Here is a 21,349-nt window from a genome sequence, read left to right on the forward strand (position 1 = left end):
GGCAAGTCGAAATGGAACCACTGATGACCACTTCTTTGAGTCTAACCATTCAACCAGTTTAGAATCCATGCCTGACTCCCATCGTTCATCTTTTCCACAAGTTCAGCATGCTATACTTTGTCGTACATTTAGCTCAGATACAGGGACATTGTATCTGCAGCCGACTCCTGTTTGGTAACATTCTCTCAAAGAAGGAATCAAGTTAGTCTGGCATGGGTAGGAAGAGACTTGTGCTGGCTTTTCATCATCCCTGCTCCCTCCCCTAGATGTTTACTAATTATCACTTGAATAATTGGGACAGCTAGATGATAGTGCAGGGGTCCCCAAACTACAGCCCGTGGGCCACATTTGGCTCCTTGAGGCCATTTATCTGGCCCCCACCACACTTCCGGAAGGGGCATCTCTTTCATTGGTGGTCAGTGAGAGGAGCACTGGATGTGGGGGGGCTGCAAAGCAAGGCGTGGCTAACATTCAATAGTACAGTGACATAATCCTTTATGTGGCACCATGTTCTGAGAGTAACTGAATTAGAACGAGGCGCCACACAAAGGCTGCACAATGGAAGACATCAGTGGCAATTTGGGGGAGGGGATTCCTCAGCACTGTGTATACTGCTGCCCAGTATAGTGGTAGCAGTGATACAAGATGAAAGGTTTGAAAAAACTGAGAGGTGCAAACCTCAGAATGAGTGACTGACAGGATCATGTGACTAAGGGTCACATGGGAGCCTGAGGCAAGGAATCTGGGAAAGATTCTATGCCCAACTGTCTTCTCTCCCAGAAGGACCTGAGTTTGAGGCTTGAAAAGGTTTTCTCCTGAGACCAAGAGAAGAAAAGAAATCTTTTGGATCTGGCTGCTGGCAGCAACAGTAAAGAAGATCTCTGGACCTGTTTGGACACCAACCAACTGAAGATCCTGGCCCATTTGATTGGACTCCTGGTATGAGACTTGGATATTGATTGGGAAGTTAATGCTTAACTTAATAAAATAGTTTAGATAGTTTATAGAGATTAGTTTTTAAGATATTTAGTATAGTTTACTGCTAAAACCCATGTTCCTTCCTACCCTTCCCAACCAATAAATCTGAATTTACTTATACATTCCCTCTTATTCTTTCCTCACCCCAAATCCCAGCATAACAGTGCTGGGTGATGGGTCTGTGCAAGGTGTGACAGGCCCATCACAGCCAGCACCGCAGCCTCCACTATCCCAGACAGCGGTATACAGATTGGCTCATAGTTTGTTTGTTTTTTAATAGTCCAGTCCTGCAACTGTCTGAGGGACAGTGAACTTCCCCCCTTCCCCCCCCATGTAAAAGGTTTGGGGACCCCTGATATAGTGGGTAGAAAAGCAGGAAGACTGTGAGCTCATATCTGACCTCTAATACTGACTAGCTGTGTGATCTTGGTAAGTCAACTGAATGAATCTGTGTGCCTCAGGTTCCTCTTCTATAAAATGGGTGTTAATAATAGCGCCTTCTTCCCAGGATTGTTGTGAAAATCAAATGAGATATCATAATTGTAAAGCATTTAGTACAGTGTCTGATACCTGATAAGTGCCATATAAATGTTCAAATAGAAAACCCAAACCAAAAAGAGATGCACCATGTATTCTACAATTTGTCCAGGAATCAGTCCAGTTCCTTTACTGACAGTTTACAGACTCTAATCTTTCCTTTTTTAGAAAATTAGGCCATTTGCCCTTCTCTTGGCCGCTACTTTGTGTTAAACAGTATGCCAAGCACAGGGGAAACCAAAGAAATAAACACTGTTTTCTCCCCTCAAGAAGTTTACATCCTACTCGGGAAATGAAGTCATTCCCAAAGCTCACAGAAACATTACTTTTGTGCTTGAGATTTGAACTGCAATGATTCAATAATCACTTATTAAAAGCTACTGGATGCAGCTCAAGGAAGTCTTGCAATCATGCAGCCTGGGAACATTATAAAATCATGCTGAAGAACTTTGAAATCCCCTCATCACACCATCAGCTGTTATTGGCTTTTCACTTCTTTCTTTGAAATCCTTTACAAAACCCGGATCTTATCTGCACGGTTGACATCCAAGCTCTGGATCCCTCAATCCTTTCCCAAGATTCCTCCCCTGCAATGGCCATTCTCACTTCTTGATTCTGAATTGAACCAGTTCAACTCTACATTGTTTTTCTCCCTTTCTGTCTTTAAGTCCCCTGATTATTTCTGGCCAAGCCTCAGTCTTAAATCACTCCCACCATTTGTCACCTTTACTCATGTACACACACACACACACACACACACACACACACACACACACACACACACACACACACACATATATTTTTATATATATACACCTGACACCCAGCTCTCACTTGTGGCTCCCAGTAGCTGCTAGCATGCACCCTGAGCAACGGCCACACCCTGGGCAACGACTTTGACAGGCCAGCTAAGCTTTGTGAGGGTAGCCATCAAGTCATCGACCCCTGGTGAACCAGGGCTTTGCTCACCCAGCATGTGAAGACTGCTTCGGTGGAATAGGCGGAAGAAACCAATAAGAAGGTTCAACGGCTGAGAGGGCGACGCAGCAAAGCACTGTGGAGTGCTCAGGGCATGTTGGAACACAAAGGACAACACGGCCATCCAATGCAGCTGAGGAAGTCTCCAGGTGTAACAACTTTTCGTGCCACTGGACCCAGGCTTCCAACGCCGAGAGAGTGGGACTGTCTCTGTGAATCGGCTTTTCCACTTAAATCTCCCTCACGCACAAGTGTCTTTGTGCGCACGCACAAAGACAATTGTCATTCTCAGTTACTGAGAGAATACTACTCTATACACATACGTATATAGCTGAACAAAGGTGGAGGAAATTACACAACTATTCTGACCACCATAAATTTGTAACATGACCTCACTTGGGTCCTCACTACTGCTTGACAAACCTACCAAGCTCACTCTCCTGCTTTCTACAACAGCTCTTCCAAACCTCCTCCCCTCCTGCCTTGATGAATGCAGTAGCCACTGCCTCCCTCAAGGGTCTCCCCACTCCAGTCCATCCTCCATGTGGCCACTACAGTGATCCCAAAAGCTCAGGTCTGGTCATATCCCCCCTCCTCTCCCATCCTCTGACTTAATAAACTCTGGTGGCTCCCTATTGCCTCCAGCATCTGTTTGACATTTCAAGTCTTTCATTACACCCTCCTCCTACAGTTCTTGTCTTCTCACACCTGACTCCCTGTCCCATATTCTTCAATTCCGTGACCCTGGTCCCTTGTTTTCTATAAACAAGACACTCCATCTCTAGGCTCTGGACATTTTCACTGTCTCCAATGTCTGGAATATTCTCCCTCTTCTTCTTTAATTACTGACCTCTCTGATTTCCTTTAAATCCCAACTAAAATCTCACCTTCTACAGAAAACCTCTCCCCAGCCCCTCTTAATTCCAGTGCCTTCCCTCTATTAATTATTTCTCATTTATCCTGAATATAAATTGCTTTATACCTATATGTGTATAAATATATATTTCTTTGCTTGCTGTCTCATCCATTAGATCACCAGCTCCTTGAAGGTAGAGAGTATTAAATGATTGATTGATCATGTAATCCAACCTCTACTAGGTCCTCACTGCAGAAGGGCAATCCTTTTACTCCTCTTGAATTGAATCTTTATCTCACCCCCAACAGAAGTATTCCAGCTTTCCTCTTTTTTATCCCAAGCCTTCAGCCCTTCTCCTTCCCCTTCTCTCAGTCGAGGACCTTGCCTCTTTACTAAGAATACTGTGAGCTGCTTCTTTTCTCTTCTATTTTCTTCATCTCAAAATCTCTTGACCTCACCTCCCATTCTCTCCTCCTTTCCTGTAGTATCTGACAAGCAGAGGGCTCTTCTTGCCTTGGATGTGTGATCCCATCCCCTCCTGTTCATCGCAACAGATTATACATCCTCAATCATCCCCTCTGGAATCTTCCATATCTCCCTCTCTCTGGTGCCTTCCCCCATTGTCTTCAAGCACACTCACAGTCTTATTAACAACAACAGCAATAATAATAAAAACAAATTGACCTTACTCTCTCCTCAAACTATTGTCTGCTTATTTTCTCAACTAAACTCCAGGAAAAAAAAATTGCTACACAGTACTTTGACTTACTGTCTTCTCATTCTCTTTTCATTCACTTCTTAACCCTTTAAAAATGGCTCTAGACTTCATCCCTCAATGGTTACTACTTCTAAAGTTTCCAATTGCTAAATCTGAAGGTTGAAATTTCAGTTTTTCTTCTTGATCTATCTTCTTCTTTGGTTACATACTCTTGATCGCCCTCTCTTTCTGGGTGCTTTCTTTTGTCTAGGTTTCCAAGATACTACTACCCTCTCCTGGTTCTATGTATACATAGCAGAGCATTCTTCCTCCATCTCCTTTGCTAGCCCTTAATCTCTACCAGCTCATCTAAATGGGTGTTCGTGACTCTGTCCTAGGCCCTCTCCTCCCCCTAACACACTCTCTTGGTAACCTCATCCGCTTCAATAGGTTTACTTGTAATCTCTACATTTTTTTTTATAGCAGGCCTGGCACAGATTTATCAATGCATTTATGCCTGTCTGCCTAACTAGTTATCTGTCAGATGTCTAAAGTTCCAGGTTTCTCCCTTGAGTTTCAGTCCGGTAAGACCATTTCAAATTGGATGTCCCAGAAACATCTCAAATCCTCCCCTCCCAGCAAAAATCCTCTTTTCCCAAATTCCCCTGTTCTTGTCAAAGATACCACCATTCTTCCAGGCTCTCAGTTTGACATGCCAACAAGCGTTTATTAAGAGCTTATAGTATAGGTACTGTTCTCAATGCCTCACTCTCCTATAACCCTCACAGACCAGATCCTGCTCTTTTTTCCTTCATCCAGCCTTCTCACTACTCAGTCACCCCTTCGTTCAGGGCACTCACTTCTCATCTAGATTATTGAACTACCTCCTAACTTGTCTCCCTGCTTTAAGAGTCTGCCTACACGTGGCCATCCTACACACTGCTCCCAAAATAACGTTCCTTCAACACAAAGAACCTTCCCAAATGAGATGTGGTTCAGTGGAAATCATTTTTGCTGAATCTCATGTTATAAATTGATTTTCTCTTTAAAAACATTTTGGTGCTTCGTGCTTTTTCTGATAATAGTATTTTAATTAATAGTATTGCATACTTCCAGTTATAATGTCTTTAAAGGCTGCTTATTCATTTTTCAAGGGGATGCTTGGATGAATGTGAGACAGGGCAGCTGTCATTCAAAGAGTAAATGTTTAGATCTTGGGGTAGGCAAGAGAAAGCAAAAAGGGAAATAAACATCACATATATGTTCACATGTATGTGTGTGTAATGTGCATCATGCAATTGATGTAAACATATATAAGTATCAGCAAAAAGGGAAATAAGCATCACATGTATGTATGCATGTATGTGTGTAATGTACATACATGCAATTGATATAAACATATATAAGTATTTTCCAGTGGATGTCTACTCATGTATATTTGCATACGTGTGTAAAGGCTCGCCTTATTTAATCATGCTTTGCTTTATTGTGCACTTCACAGAAATTACATTTTTTACAAATTGAAAAGTCTGACATTAGACTTCCCTCAAGCAAGTCTGGCAGCACCATTTTCCCCAAAACATGTGCTCACATCCTGTTTTCTGTGTCACATTTTGGTCATTCTTGTCATATTTCAAATGTTTTCTTTGTATCGATTACGATGATCTCTGATCGCTGTATCTTTGATGTTTGACTGTAATTGTTTGGGGGCATTATGAACTGCACCCACAGAAGATGGCAAACTTAACTGATAAATGTTGTGTGTTCTGACTGATCTACCAACTGGTAGTTCCCTGTCTCTCTCCTGCTCTTTGGGCTACCCTATTCTCTGAGATACAACAGTATTGAAATTAATCCAATTAATAATCCTACTCTGGCCTCTAAAAGTATTCAAGTGAATGGCAGAGTCAATAGATGTGTCTTCATTGTTGTTTTATTTTAAGAAATTGCCACAAGCCACCCCAACCTCAGCAACCACCACCCTGATTGGTCAGTAGCCATCAACATTGGGACACGACCTTCGCCAGGAAAGACATTACGACTCCGTGAAGGCTCAGATGATGCTTAGCATGTTAAGGCAATAAGGTATTTATAGATTAAGATTTGTACATTTTTAGACATAAAACTAATGCACACCTAACAGATTACAGTAGAATATAAACCTAATTATTATATGGAGTGGGAAACCAAAAAACTTCTGTGACATGCTTTATCAAAATATTTGTTTTATTGTGGTGTTCTGGAATCAAATCCAGCATATCTCTGAGGTCTGCCTCTATGTGCACACGCATCTACTTTCTCCAGCTCCTTTTGCAAAAGATCACTTTTTACATATAAAAATATACCTGCATATATTCATTCATTTCTCCAGCTAAGGTACATATATATTTCCAGGCCAGAAACTAGGTCATCTTTGTATCCCTTAAACACATCCATTGATTTCACATTTTTCTTAAGAATTTAGAGCTGAAAGAGTTCTTAGTGGTTATCTAGTGCCATCTTAATTTTACATCTGAAGAAACTAGACTAGAATGATAAAGGTCTGTTAAAGTTCACCCAGGCAGTTAAAGAACCAAAACCAAGGTTGTACCCCTGGTCCTCTGACTCGGAGCCCAAGGTTCTTGCCATTCTGAGACATTCTTTTTTTTTTTTGAGTGGACCATTTTAATCAGTTTTATTGATTCATGCTTTCAGTTCTTATTCAGTTAAAAACAAGGCACATTAAATACATCCTCTTATTGCTCTATAAATGCATGCAGCTCATTCTGTATATCAAAAGTAATAAATAATGGCAATAAAACACCAAGACAGTTATAAAAATGACAACCCAGCCTCAAACACAGTATTTGAGACATTCTTTAACACAGTATGGGAACCTGCTGATTTGACTTGTGCATTTCTCTTCTGTCACATGCCCTTGTTCTTGGCTACTCTGTCAGATGCTTCCAAAAGAAGGACATACCTACCATACTTAACTTTCTTTTTCATTTTCCTAAAGACATAAAGAGTCAATACTCACCACTCATGTCCAGTTGCTGGAGCTTGTTTAAAGATCCAAAAGATGGCGGAAGAATATGAATCAGGTTGTTACTGGCATTGAAAGTGGCCAACCTTTTTAATTCTCCTATATTCTTTGGAATTTCTTTTATATTGTTATGTGAAATATCAAGGATTTTGAGATGAATCAAATTAGTCAGCTCCTCTGAAACTTGGTTTAACTGTAACAAAAAGTTCAATAAAAAGTTCATAAGTAGTTACATCTTAGAAGTCATTCTTGCTATTATTTGCCCCCCAAAAATGGTAAGAGAGTAGCAAAAGGATTTTTTTTCAAAGCAATTATGGTGGGCAAATGGACTCAAACTATTATAAGTCAATCTATTATAAGAACTTCATATCAAACACAGCAGAGGTAATAAAACAATAGAGAAAGAGGAAAGAAATTGTAATATAATGGATGTTAAGCTATTTGGATATCTGTATGGAAAATAATTAGCTTTGATCCATCCCTCAGCCCATATAAAACCTGCAGTAATTTGTGGGTGATCAAAAAAGCTAATATAAACAAAGTTAACAAAACATACAAGATAAAAACAAAAACAGAAGAAAACATCATAACACATATATACTAGTTTTAGGATGGCAGTGATCTTCTTGAGTATTAAGTCAAAAGTGATGGATCTAATCAGACACAAGATGGATATATTCAAATGTGAAAGCAAAAAATAAATTTGTTACTCAACAAAATGTAATGTATCAAAATGAAAGCAAGAAAATGGAAAAAATATAGGAAGACCTAAAAGCTCTAGGAACACCCTGTATATGGGATAGATTTAAATGGCAAAAGATGTAAATAAAAATATTTTAGGAAATGATATAAATAAATAATATCAGTGCTGATTTTAAAGTGGATAAGTGGTCTAAACAGATAATTTGTGTATGTCTACCAAAAATGTATGTCCTTAACCAAGCAGTGAAAAATATAAATTAAAGAAATTTTAAGATATCATTAAGATATCATTATATTACTCATGAAATTAACAACCATAAATTAAAATTACTAAAAATTATATTGTGGGGATATAGAGAAGCAAGTGCATTTTTATATTGCTGGGAAACTATATGTTTTCATTAAAAGAAAGGAAGCTTATTTCAACCTATAAGTCAAGAAATATGAATTCAATTCTATGGAAATTCTTAAGAAACATTGTGGCATAGAGTTATATGTGATGAACTTATATGTGGTCAGAAGAGTTTAAATAATCCCTTCCATCCTCACCCCCAATATATGTATATTTATTTATTAGTTGTGCTCTGGTATTTAATTTCTCTGAGCCTCATTTTCTTCATCTTAAAAATGGAGCTAAAATAACATGTGTAACAGCTACATCACAATGCATTTGTAAGGAACGGATGAGAAAATGTATAAAGTAAATACATATCAGTAAAAACCATTAGAACAAATTATTAAAAGGATGGTATTAAGGACAGGGGTGATTTCTAAAAGCTCACATGGGTTCATTAAAAATAAATCATGACAAATTAACCTCTTTAAAAAATAGGATAGGTAAACTGTTATAGGAATGCTGGGTAGCTGATAATTATAACAATGATGGTGATGATAGCTGGCAGGTTTTATATATTATTTTAAAGTTTAGAATGTACTTGGCATACATTTTTTAAAATTTGAGCTTTGTGACAGGAATGACTAGCAACACCTCCCTCATTTTACAGATGAAGAAATCTGGATTTTAGCAAGGCATCTTGATACTTTATAATATCCTTGAGGACAAGATGAAAAGATGAATACTAAATGCTAGTACAGATATGTTCAAAACTGGTTAATTTGGGGTGGGAGAGATCTTCTTGATTACTGAATTAAAAAAAACTTGATCTAATCAGACATAAGATGGATGTGTTCAAACATGAAAACAAAAAAAATTTCTTTACCGAACAAATGTATTATATTAAATATCAGAAAGAAAGCAACAATGTGGAGGAAATATGGGGTTTTACTTAATGAATATTTTATTATTGAATCATGTTTATTATTATAATTTGTTATTTTAACAATATTAAATAATAGGTCCAAGTCAATATGAAGGCAAGTCTTCAGTTTGGGGCAACATGACTCTGTTTGACCCAGTGCTGTTTCTTTCAATGATCTGAAAGAAGGCAGAATTGGTAGGCTTATCAAGTATTCTCTAAAGACATGTAGCTAGCTGAGAGGGATAAATAAAATATTAGAAGACAGAATAAGGATCCCAAAATGTCTTTGACAGATTGGAATGGTGGACTGATTTAACAAGATGAAATAAAACTAGCAATAAGTGAAAAGTAAGGCTCCCTCCTGCATTAAAATAAATCCATTGCATGCATACACAGAAGTGAGGAGATTTAGTTAAAAAAATGGCTCAAATGGAAAAGAATTAGGGGTCTCATAGCAGGTTCAACAGTCTCATCATGTGATAGAGTAAACAAAAAAGTTATGTGGTCTCTCCGTTGGGTGCAAGAAAAGAAGTCTACTACCACAAGAGAAAGATGGTACCAGTTCTCACATTGCTTTGGTCAGATCTTTTATGGAACATCCTGCTGGGTTTGGGGAGCCAAATTGAATTTGGATAAATGGTAGGTGACAAATGGATAAGAGGGAAAGCCAAAGAAGTATCCACTGAAAGGGGAGGACCTGGAAAAGAGGAATCTTAGGTGGAGACAGAGAATCCTCTGATATCTGAAGAACTGTCATGTGGAAAGATTAGACTTGTTCTGTTTGGAGGTTTACAGGGAGGTAAATTTATGTCTAACAGCCAGAGTTGTACAAAAATGGAAAAGGAATGCCTCAAGGTTTAGAGAGTGAGGGTGCCTTCCTGGAGGCATTCAAACAGAGGTTCCTTGGCAAGGATGCTCTAGAAGGTAGCTGTGCTATGGGCTGCACTCTAAGACTTCTGAAATGCCTTCCAATTGGAAGATTCTATGGTTATGTGATTTTAGGGAGAATTTTCACAAATGACTATTTTTCTTAAACATTTACCTTCTGTTTTAGAATCAATACTGTGTACTGGTTCGGAGGCAGAAGAGTGGTAAGGGCTAGGCAATGGGGTCAAGTGACTTGCCCAGGGTCACACAGCTAGGAAGGGTCTGAGGTCAGATTTGAACCTAGGACCTCCAGTCTCTAAGCCTTGCTCAGTGGAGCCCGCAAATGACTTTTTAATGTTTACATAAAAGGGATATTTTAATGTTTATGTAAAAAGGATGAGGGATAAGGTATTTTAACTGGTGCCAGCTATCCCCCCCCCATAAAGCTCCCTTGTTAAAAGCTGTATTTTGAACCTTTAAGTGGAATAGCAAGTTGGTTTAGTTTAAAGAAGTAAAATATTTAGAGCTTCCTACTGAAAAGACAAGCTCAAATATTTTTTTCTCTTGAGGAGGGAGAAAAAAATAATTCTCTTCTTACCTTCCATCCATTCTTTTGGCATAATTTCAACTCTGTCAGGGTGGAAAGCTGACACAATTCATTTGGAAAACTCTCAAATCTGTTGCTTGAGATGTCCAACTTTTGGATCACTTGTAGATTACTGATTTCAGAAGGGATAAATTGTACTTGATTTTCAGAAATATCGAGTATCTGTAGGTTTCCTAAAGTGCACAGTTCTTGGGGGAAAATTTCAAATTTATTGTCACTTAAAAGAAGCACCTGGAGAGATGTCATATTGGAGATGGATGATGGAATGTGATGTATTTTGTTCTTACTAAGATTTAAGAAATTAAGGTTTTTAAGTTTACATATGTGGTGAGAAAAGTAGGCGAAATCATTTTGATTTAATTCTAAGTGAATCAACTGTTTACTGTATGAAAGATCAACAGGTATTTCTGAAAGCTCATTTCCATTAAGGTTCAAATATTCAAGAAAACTCAGAGCACAAAGGCCTACTGGGAAAGAATATATTTTATTAAAGCTCAAGTCCACTTTCCTCATCTGCGAGCAGTTTTTGAGTTCAACTGGAACTTCTTTGATTATGTTTCCAGAAAAGTTTAGCACCCTGATATATTTCAAATGAGAGATGTCTTCACTTAGGACTGTCATTTTATTTCGATTGATATGGAGTTCTCTCAGGTTTTTGAGTCTGTAAATGTTGTTGGGAATTTTTTCTAAGAAATTGTCATTAAGGCTAAGATATTCTAGTTGAGCACAGGAGTAAATTTCTTTACCTAGATTTTTCAATAAATTGTTGTCAAGTAAGAGGGCTTTCAGATCTTTGAAGTTCTCAATGTTATGAGAAAGAATGTCCAGTTTATTATGAACCAAATCGAGCTTTCTTAGTTTTATCAGCCGAAAGATTTGCACAGGTAAAAATGTCAGTTGATTGTGGTCTAGGAAAAGTTCTTCCAAATTCTTAAGCTGTTTAATTTCTTTCGGCAAACTGCTTATGAAGTTTTTTGAGATTCTTAGCTTAACTAGCTTTGAAAGGTAGCAAAGGATATTGGGAAATATTGAAAACTGATTTGAGCTGAGATTCAGAATCTTTAAATTTTTCATATTGGCTGTCGTTTGTGGCAGGACTTGTAGGTAATTTCCAGACAAGCTTAAAAGTTCCAGCATTGTAAGCCTTTCTAGTATAGCAGGAAATTCCCAAAAATTATTATAATCCAAGAAAAGTTGTCTCAGTTTGACAAGCTGTGATAGTTGTGCTGGGAGGGAGGCCAGTTGGTTGTGACTGACACTTAACACACTTAGATTACAAAGCATATTAATTTCAGGTGGTAGGGCTATTAATTCATTTTCTTTCATGGACAGTATTTCAAGACCCACCATGTCTGGCTCTACTTCAAACGTTTTTATTTTGTTTTTATCTAAATAGAGATATTTTACTTCCTGCGTTTTAAAAAGGCTTTGGGGGAAATCCTGCAAATTCTTAGAATTCATCTTAACTTGGAATTCTTCGTTGCCAGTGTAACTCTCATATCGTAGGATTCTTTTATTAGAGTCTATAGAAGTTTGTGGAGTAAGCAGCATCATTAATTCTTCTTCATCCTCTTCCTCTTCCTCTTCCTCTTCTTCTCCCTCATCTTCTTCATGTTCTCCCTCATCTTCTTCATCCTCACCCTCATCTTCTTCATCCTCACCCTCACCCTCATCTTCTTCTTCGTCACCAAAGTCAGCAAACCAGCCATACCATGCTGCCTCCTCTGGTGGGTAGTAGTACTCAGGCATTTCTCCTGACTGACCAAATGGAAATTGATCAGCTACTGCTCCTGGCATATTGCCAGTGTCTTCATAGTTAGTATATCCTCCAAACTGGTCAAAGGTATCTTCTTCTTCTTCATCAGAAAAAGAAAGTCTACGAGCTACATTATCAAAGTAATTTATCTGTGAGGTGGTGTTCTGGTGAGCATAATTTTCAGGGTTTTCCTCAGTACTTCTTCCTAGATCACTAGCATTTTCAACAGAGAAATATGCTGTTTCTGGATTTTCTGGGTTTTCAGGTGGGACATTTGAATAGGACATTTTTTAATCCTTTCTAATTGTTCCTTGTGATTGCTTTTATTTCTTCAGCAGCATCCTTTCTCCAAACCTGCTATTTGTGGGGGGATTTTCTGCCAATGCAAGATGGTAATTTGATTTTAATGAGCATTTTTTTACCTCTTTCTTCTTTAGCATAAGTTAAAAGAGTTGAAATTTTATGACAAGAGGGGACTATGTGGTGAACATTTCAAGATTATAAACAAAATTTATTCTCTCAACTTGACTATCAGTAAGATTCATTCTTTGATGAATTTAGAGAACACTCTTCAGTGGAATCTTAGATGAATATTTCAAAGAATGTTAAAGCTATCTTTAAAAAAAGGTGCCTTTTATAGTCTATGTTGCCCACATACCTATGACAGTTCATCTTTCCCTTTAGTGAATCTTTCCCTTTAGTGACAGGCTAATCTATCTGACTCTAATTCCTCATGTAAATGGAAGCTTATTTGACATCTATGAGATCTTCTAGCTCAGAACTGTATAATTCTGTCATTATATACACACACACACACATATAAAAACCCCACACATTTGCACCTATCCATTCATACCTAAAGGGATTGAGGGAGAGGCATGTGGCATAATGGATAACAAACTGGCCTTAGTAGCAGGAAAACAGGGTTAAAGTCATGCTTGGGACTTACACTGGCCTAGGACTCTGGGCAAGAGACTTAATTTCTCAGTGCCTCCAAATAACTCTCTAAGAAGAAAAATGGCAACATAGGTGCTACCGTGCAGGATGCTCCTGGGTAACGGGAGAGCCCTCTAGCTCAATGAAATTGCCAGTTTGATCCAAAGACATATAACCATGCACACATGCCAGTCATGCAGTGAGAATGAGGGATGACGAGTGGACAGAAAGAGGGCTCCACTAATGAGAAAAGCCTGTGTCATGATCCTCAGTGGCAAACTCAAAGGAGGACATGTGTGAGGAAGAGCCCCACAGGATCTGCAGGCATAGATGGAGTCGATATTCAGTGTGGAATCACAGATCTGGCTATTATGTTAGCCTACGATTATAGAAGAAGGAGGCCATTCCCCTAAGACAATAATATTATTGTCCCTGAACCTCCAACCACTCATAATATTTCCCTCTTCCCTGGACCATACACAGTATGGTCTTTATTATATTATTATAATATGTTTTATAGAATAAAAATATTATCTATCATGCATTGTCTTGGTCAATAGTCAATAAGCATTTATTAAGAACCTACAATGTGGTAGGCACTGTGCTAAGCATTGAGGATACAAATATAAATAAAAAACAGACAGTTCCTGCCCTCAAGGAGCTTATAATCTAATTGTTATTGTTAATTCTATATGTGTTCATCAAGGACATGTATAACTAAAAAAAAAAAAGAGCCTATGCTGGTCATGTAGCAAAATATGGGATAACAGATGGATGGCCAATAGCCCTAGCATGGCATTGGTATTTTCAAAAAGACATGCTGAGGAGAGAATCTGAATGATGGCATTTATTTGGCTTGGTCCCAAAAGGCTTTAAAACTAGGATCCATTGGGGGAATGTACAAAGAGACCAATTTAAGCTGAATAAGTCAGGAAAGATTTCTTTATTATTAGACCTATAGAAAGGGGGAAAGGATCTCCAGAGAGAGTGGTAATGGCCTCAAGAGTGGTAGAATAGACACACACACGTATATATATGTGCATATATGTCTATGTATATAGATATATACATACTTTTTTGCTAATGTAGAAATGTGTTTTCCTTGACTACTCATATTTGTAATGGGTTTTGTTTTTCTTGATTTCTCAGTAGGTTGGGAGAGATGAAAGTAGAAGGGAGAGAATTCAAAACTGAAAATAAAATTGATTTTTTAAAAAGTGGAATGGATTGCCTTGGAAGGCAGTAGGTTTCCCCCTCACTAGACATCTTCATGTAGAAATGACCATTTATTATTTATTTAAGGGCTCTTTTTAGTTAGATGTGCGTCAGAGGACCACTGAGGTCCCTTTTTATCACTGAAAATCCAAGGATTCTTTGTGCTGCTTTCATCCTCAGTGGAGGATTTATGAAAAGATACAGATGACCGTTGCTGTCAGCATGGAACAGTTCCAACGTCCACCTTTGGGGAGAACACTCAGGCTGCTGACACCATGGGACCATGGATGTGTGGAAGAAGTACTGTATGTATCCCCTTTTGAGGCTCTGAGAGGGCAGTCTGCCTTCTCTTAATTTTTAATCTCCAGCAGAACTTAGCACGGTGCTTTTTGCACATAGTAGGGGCTTATTTATTATTATTATTATTATTATTATTATTCAGACATTTATTATGTCTGAAAGGGAAATGGACCATCTTGGGAGATGGGGGTTACCCCTCACTAGAGATTTGCACTAGAAGGTTAGATGATCACTTGCTGGGGAACCTTGGTCAGATATGAGTTAGACAAAATGGTCTATAGCTTTTTTCAGTTCTGGGATCCTGGGAATCCTCTCTTTCACTTGAATAGAGGAACAATTAGGACACTGTAGGAGGAATGCTGAGGTCAAGGTCAGGATCTCGAAAGGGACTTGTTCTTTTCTCTTCCATCAGAGTATCTATAATTGGGAGCGATGAGAAATGAGATGACTGAAATAGGAGAGGAATGTAGGAAGACATGCCTTGAAGGTACAGTCTGGAGGTCCATCTATGGCAAGGTGGATGAAAGTAGACAAAAAAAATTTCAGTAAGCATAACTTAAAAGGTTTTAGGGAGGACACTAGTTGCTTTCAAAGAAGTCATAAATAGGGAGATTAGCCTGGGGAGCTGTTACTGTTCAGCATAAAATGATGTCCTGGCCCTGGTCAGGAGCAACTATCACCCTGGACAGGAAGAGTAAGGTCTAACAGATCCAAAGAAGAATTTGGGGTCCCAACAAGTCCCTCTCTATTCAAAGATCCACCAGTCCTTTCCTGATTCCTCCAATTATTGCCATTTCTTTCTTTGTGGAATCATTTGTATATGTCCATACTCATCTGTGTATATCTATTTCCCAACTGGAGAAAGTAAGCTCCTTGAGAGCAGGGACTGTTTTATCCCTGCAAGATGCTTTGCATATACTAGCAGGCTACTTACTAAATAAGCATTTTATCTATCGCCTTGAATTTTATTGGTCTAGATAAAAGGAGAGCATTATTTTATAATTTTAAAAGTCTGCAACCACACTTAATTGCACATAATAAATACATTCAAAACTATTTACAATAAAATATATAGGCCAACGTGAAAATTTTAGCAACAACACACTTTAAATAAGATTGCTTTCATTCCTATGCATGTATGTCAACAAACATTTTATTAAACACCAGTGATGTGCCAGGCACTTTCTAAAGCACCAAAGAAACAAACAAAAGCAAGACCAGTATCTGTCCTCAAAGAGCGTGCAGTCTCATTCAGGAGATTACATGTAAACAATTCTGTATATATGAGATATAAACAGGGTTTATTAGAGATGACCAACTGAGAGAAGGCAAGAGCATTCAGGGGGATTGGGGAAAGCTTCTTGCTGGGGAAAGTATGGTTTTAGCTGGGACTTGAAGGAAGAAGCCATCAAAGCCTGGAGCCAGAGATGAGGAGGGGGAGCAGTCCAGGGATGGAGAATGACCACATAAGTGGAATAATATTTAATAAAAGAAGAATAGAAATCTAAATGCTTTTTAGTCACATTCTCCTCCAATAGCATGTGTAATTGAGCACTCACTTTTCATACATTCCATTTGAAATGCGACGAAAAAGACTAGAGAGAAGGGTTTTGTGATGGCTAAATTTCTGTAGTGGTCTAAAACCTGGGCAAAGAATAAGAAAAAACTTTAGAGGTTTTCTAAATTAAGTCCCTCATTTTACAAATGAGGAAACTGAGGCCCAGGAATAGTAAGAGATCTTCTGAAGTAGGCAGAAAGTGACCAACTGATACAGCATTCAGATCCAGGGCTTCTGAATCCACATTCTACTTCCAGTAACCATTCCATGGTTCCATGTTCCATAATCAGAGACCATTCCCTCACCCCCGACCATCTAAGTGAGAACGTGGTGGATTGACCACTACTCGTAAAAATGGAGAGGCAGGAGCTGCATGATGCTTCCTGGGTTCACTGGCAGTCTTGTATGTCTGACACATGTGAGCTCTGTAATCTTGGGAAAATCATTTAACCGGAGGTATCAAATTCAGTCCACCAGCCACAAGCAGCCCAAACTCCTCCGTGGGGACCAAACCAGATTACAAAGTAATGGGGAAATAGTTAACAAAATCAAGAAAAATAAATGTTAATTTGTGGGTTTCTGAGTCAATCTGTGGTCCATGTGTTTCTGCTTGAATCTGCCACCCCCTCTCAGTGTGCTCTAACCAGTTGCCTAAGGCTCTAAGTAGACAGAGTTTCCTCACATTAAAAGTTAATTTCCTATACCAGTGAAATCACAGGTCTTCTGTCCCCATTCTATGTCCTGTTCATGCGGGGTTGGTAGTAGCATCATGGATAGAGAAACAATGCCCCTCCCTTAAAAAAAAAAAGTGAAGCAGTTTTAAAATGGAGACCTGGATACATATTTAGACACTTTTTATCCCATATGGTGTAGTTTGGGAAATGACAATTTTAGCATGGCAAAAGGAGGTGATGACAGTAGTAAATTCCATTCTCTAAAGAAGCCAGAAATCCATTTTGGCAAAAGTCTTGGGACAATGGGAAAAGCTCCTGTCCCAAGACTTTTGGAAAAGTGGATTTCTGGCTTCTTCGGGGGCCTTTGTAAATTAAGGAAATGTCTTAAGGAGATTGCTTAGGCCCCTCAAGTTGAGAGAAGATAACAGGATAGGAGAGAGAAATCTGATGGTAGAGGTAAGAAAAAGGAAGTAAGGTTAAGTAAAAGTAAAAGGGAGAAAAGAGAAGGCCAAGGTCTGCTTAAGTCCTATTTCTAGAAGCCAGTCCATGAAAAGAAGCAATGGGGCAAATATTTCCTCCTTCACCAGGTGTGTCCACTCTTAAAGGGCAGCTAGTTTGCACAGTGGATAGAGTGCCCAGCCTTGAGTCAGGAAGACTCCTCTTCCTGAGTTCAAATTTGGTCCCAGACACTTTATGAGCTGAGGGACCCTGAGCAAGTCACTTTACTCTGTTTGTCTCAGTATCCTCATCTGTCAAATGAGCTGGGGAAGGAAATAGCAAATCATTCCAGTATCTTTGCCAAGGAAACCCCAAAATAGGGTCATGTAGAGTTGGACACAACTGAACTAATGGAAAATCAGCTATGGGATTTTAAAGTGAAAAAGTGAAAGGAAAAAGATATAGATACCAAAAAGGGGGCAAATGATTCATTTATAGCAATTTAAGCACAAGGATTTGAACATTATATGGTAATCAATGAAAGCCAAATTTGGCTGTGCACCATGAAAGACCAAAATGGCAGATGAACCCCTCCATCAGTATATAAGCTTTATGTGTATGTAGGTTGGGGGGGTTCATTCTTTAGGTTTGTATTCCCCACTTCTGGCATAGTATCTGTGGAACTCGAGCTTGGAGAAGCTCCTGCAGACAGCTTTCCTTCAATTGGTCACATGAGTGAAAGGACTGACTCCCCTTTCCCTTGGCTCTCAGGGGAAGGACCCCCCCTTGGCCAAAGTCTTGAACTCCTGCCTGGCTCAGCCTGAGCCCGAGCAATTTGAGTTAACTCTCTCTCTCTCTTAATTTCTTCCTTCTCTTGTAATTAAATCACCATAAAACTCCATTCTGATTTGAGTGTTTCATTTAAGATTTAAGAAATTAAATCTTGGCAACCAATAATATTTATATTCAGTCTCAACCATAAATTTAACCCTTACGTATCTGTGGTAAAGCTTGTTGTTTAGATGACTGAAGCATCCAAATTGCAGGTGATCCAAAGGGAAATGAAGAGTGGTTGAGATAACTAGGCAAATGATCTAGGAGGAATGGTGTAAAAGATAGTATTATCAAGCATCTCCCTTGACTGAAAAAGATGGGCCTCTCTATGGTCATTGTACTGGTATTGGACAAATAGGAAACTACAGAGAGAGGGGAAATGGCTGGAGAGCCCTTATGGAGCACTTGGACTGGACTCTTCCAGGGTTTGAGAATATGGCTGAGCCTCCGAGATCCCCCAAAACGCCCCTTCCAGGCATCAAGTAATTTTCCTAAATAAAGATCCCTATCTGAGATGAAACCTTGTTAGAGGGGACAAGGACTTAAACAAACATGACATTTAAAAACCTAAGCTGCCTGTCTGAAAGGTAAGGAAAGCTCCAATTATTTTTAAGGGGACAGGCAAACTCGGCTACAACCAAATTGGAAGGGAAAACGGTGACTAAAAATTCTAGGATTGTACTGAAATTTGAAAAGGAGAATGAAGAGAAAATAAGAAAAGGAAAACCCTAAGAGAAGATCTTCTGCTGTTTCTGAACAATCAGAGAAGATGAGGTCAGAAGTAATGTGAAAGGGGAAGAGTATAGCTTGTTCTATTTGTAAGGGAAGGGGTCAAGGATTCTCAGTCTGTTTAGGTTGGACTGGACAGCCCCTGGGATCTCTTCCCACTCAAAACCTGGGATTCCCAGAGGAGACTAAGGGTGTCATTTCTGTCACTCTCAGCTAGAGGGTGCAGGAATGTTTGCAGACCTCAGATGGATGGAGACCCTCTAGGTCCCCAAATTTAGAGCAGAAAGAGCCCTCAGAAGTTCTAGTGGAGATCTCTTCATTTTTACAGATGAGGAAAGTGATGTCTAGAGATTAAGGAACTCCTCCAAGCTCCCCACAAGAGGTCAAATGGCAGAGCTAAGCGCTATTTGACACAGTTTCCTCATCAGCAAAAAAGGGCTGATAAGAGTTGTTTCGAGGACATAAGAATTATAAGTGCTTAGCACAGTGCCTGGCATACAATAAGCGCCATATAAATGTTACCAAGGATAATGCTAATTATTGTCATTGTTTGGAACTCTGACCATCTTCCTCGGTCCTGGGGACTAGGATGCTCCTTCTGCTGGGCTCTGCTCCCATTTTCCCATTACAAGGGAGGAGCCGTCCAGGGAGGCGTATTTGGGGGAGCAGAGACTGAGGGGGGCAGAGAGCCCGGACCTGAGATTTCACTAAAATAGGAAACTCCCAGGGAAGGAGCCTCCCTTGCACTGACACGGGATCCCCTCTCCTTCATAACGTCTAGCCTGCAGGTAATGAGCCCGGCCTATTTGAAATTGACAAGGAACAAACTGACAGCATTTAGGAGAGGTCTGGACGCAGCGAGCAAGCCAGCAAGCGAGCGCGCGCCCCTTACCTGGAGGGCCCAGGTAGCGCCGGCTGGGCGCGCGTTCCCGGCGCCTAGGGTCGGCCCAGAATGCTCTGGGGACGGGTAGGCGGCGGCGGTGGCGGCCTGCGGCTCGGAGCCGGGGACTGGCCAAAGGGCCGCGGCGGCTGGGGCTCGGAGGCCGAGGCGACGGAGCGGAGAGGGAGTGGCGTTGTGCCAGGCCAGCTCAGCCATCGCTCCGCTGCTCCCGGGAGGAGAGGGGCCCCTCCCTCCCCGGGCTGTTTGTGAGTTGGCTGTGGCGTAGGTGCTGGGAGGCTGGGTGGTCCTGATCGTCCCGGAGCCGGCGGCCGACCTTGGAGCTGCCCGACCCCCCGGGAGTGCGTAGCTTTGGAGCTGAGGCTAGCGTGGCGTTCTCGAACCCGTCCAGGGGCCCTGGGAACTGGAGGCAGAGGGACGGGGAACGTTCTCTTCTCCCATCGCTCCCAGGGAACCCACTCGGGAGCCGCGGCTGGGCACCCACGTTCAAGGATACCTCGTTAGAAGGGGAGGTCCTCACACTGTTCTGCTGCGTCCAGACACATTGCTCTGGAAACCTGGTCATGGAGGACTTCACTGTGGACAGGGAAACTGAGGCAGAAGCTTGGGAGAAGCTTGGGAGCCCTGCCCGTCCCGGGGCTTCCCTAGTCGCGCCGACTCTGGCCCTCCCTAACTTATTTCATTGTTTATAACCCCGGGAATCGCTTCCTGTGGGCTCTTCCCCTGCCGCCCGCTAACTCCCGCCGTGGTACCCCCACCGACCGGGATCTGCCCCACAGGGTTTACCCATAAGCTTGGTATGGGTCGGCACGACGGGATAATAGCAGAATGTGTTCATTTATGCTGAGGTGGGGGGAAAAGGAGGGGGGCTTACAAAAAAAGAAAGGACGAACCTTGAGACTACTCGGCACTGGCCAATGTCACCCGTGTCTACTCATCCTGTGTGTCCCGTCGAGTCTTTGGGTAAATCTCCCCCCCCCCCCCAAAAAAAAAAAAAGCGATCCTGAATTTATTTTCTCTAGACAGCTGGAAAAAAAAGGAGCGCGGAGACTTTGTATCGCTAAGCACCGCGAGGCCTAACCAAATTGTTTCTCGTTCTGCATAGGAGTCCCTCCGGAGGTGAGCCCTGGTTTTTCATCAGTTCTCCCCAGTCACGGTTGATTTCATTTACTTGAGCTCCGAAGTTTTCACAATTGTCGGATTTTACGCTATGAATGTCGGGGTATAAATGGTTGTCCTGGTTCTGTCCTCAGTCCATCAGTTCACTGAAATCCTCCCAAGGCTCCTCAAAGCTCTTTTTGCTTCTCAAAAGGCAATCTTTTTTTTTTAACTTCCTTTAATTCAATTTTGTCCCCATGGAAAAGGCAAGAAAAATAGAACCCATACCGGTTTGTACAGCCATACAAAAGAGTTTCCAACTTAGGTTTTTTTTAAAAGGCAACAAAAAGAAATCAAAGAAACTGTGTCTGAGTCTGCTCTCTGATCTGATCTGGGGGTAGATGGCC

At 40.5% G+C, this 21,349-nt stretch overlaps 1 protein-coding gene and 1 long non-coding RNA gene across 4 annotated transcripts in view; one reads left to right on the top strand and one right to left on the bottom strand.

Moving 5' to 3' along the window:
- LOC100028071 (lanosterol 14-alpha demethylase) overlaps positions 1-20,468 on the bottom strand; it is a 50,363-nt gene extending 29,895 nt beyond the window's left edge. The window contains exons 1-4 of one of the 3 annotated variants that reach the window (XM_007505011.3): positions 19,839-19,978; positions 15,194-15,219; positions 10,498-12,638; positions 7,066-7,264 (exon numbers count right to left, since the gene is read on the bottom strand). In XM_007505011.3, the coding sequence (XP_007505073.1) occupies positions 7,066-7,264; positions 10,498-12,549 (2,251 nt within the window). In that variant the 5' untranslated portion in view covers positions 12,550-12,638; positions 15,194-15,219; positions 19,839-19,978. Of the gene's footprint in view, positions 1-7,065; positions 7,265-10,497; positions 12,639-15,193; positions 15,220-19,838; positions 20,043-20,340 lie in introns of those variants that run through there. The other 2 variants (XM_056800196.1, XM_056800195.1) reach the window with 2 other exon arrangements.
- On the top strand, positions 561-19,862 carry LOC103106406 (uncharacterized). Its single transcript, XR_001625235.2, has 3 exons — positions 561-939; positions 5,990-6,131; positions 14,594-19,862. It is a non-coding gene; the product is annotated as an uncharacterized LOC103106406 (long non-coding RNA).
- Positions 20,469-21,349: the final 881 nt, after the last annotated feature.

This window comes from Monodelphis domestica, chromosome 5 (genome assembly GCF_027887165.1).
Source record: "Monodelphis domestica isolate mMonDom1 chromosome 5, mMonDom1.pri, whole genome shotgun sequence".
Taxonomy (NCBI): Eukaryota; Metazoa; Chordata; class Mammalia; order Didelphimorphia; family Didelphidae; genus Monodelphis; species Monodelphis domestica.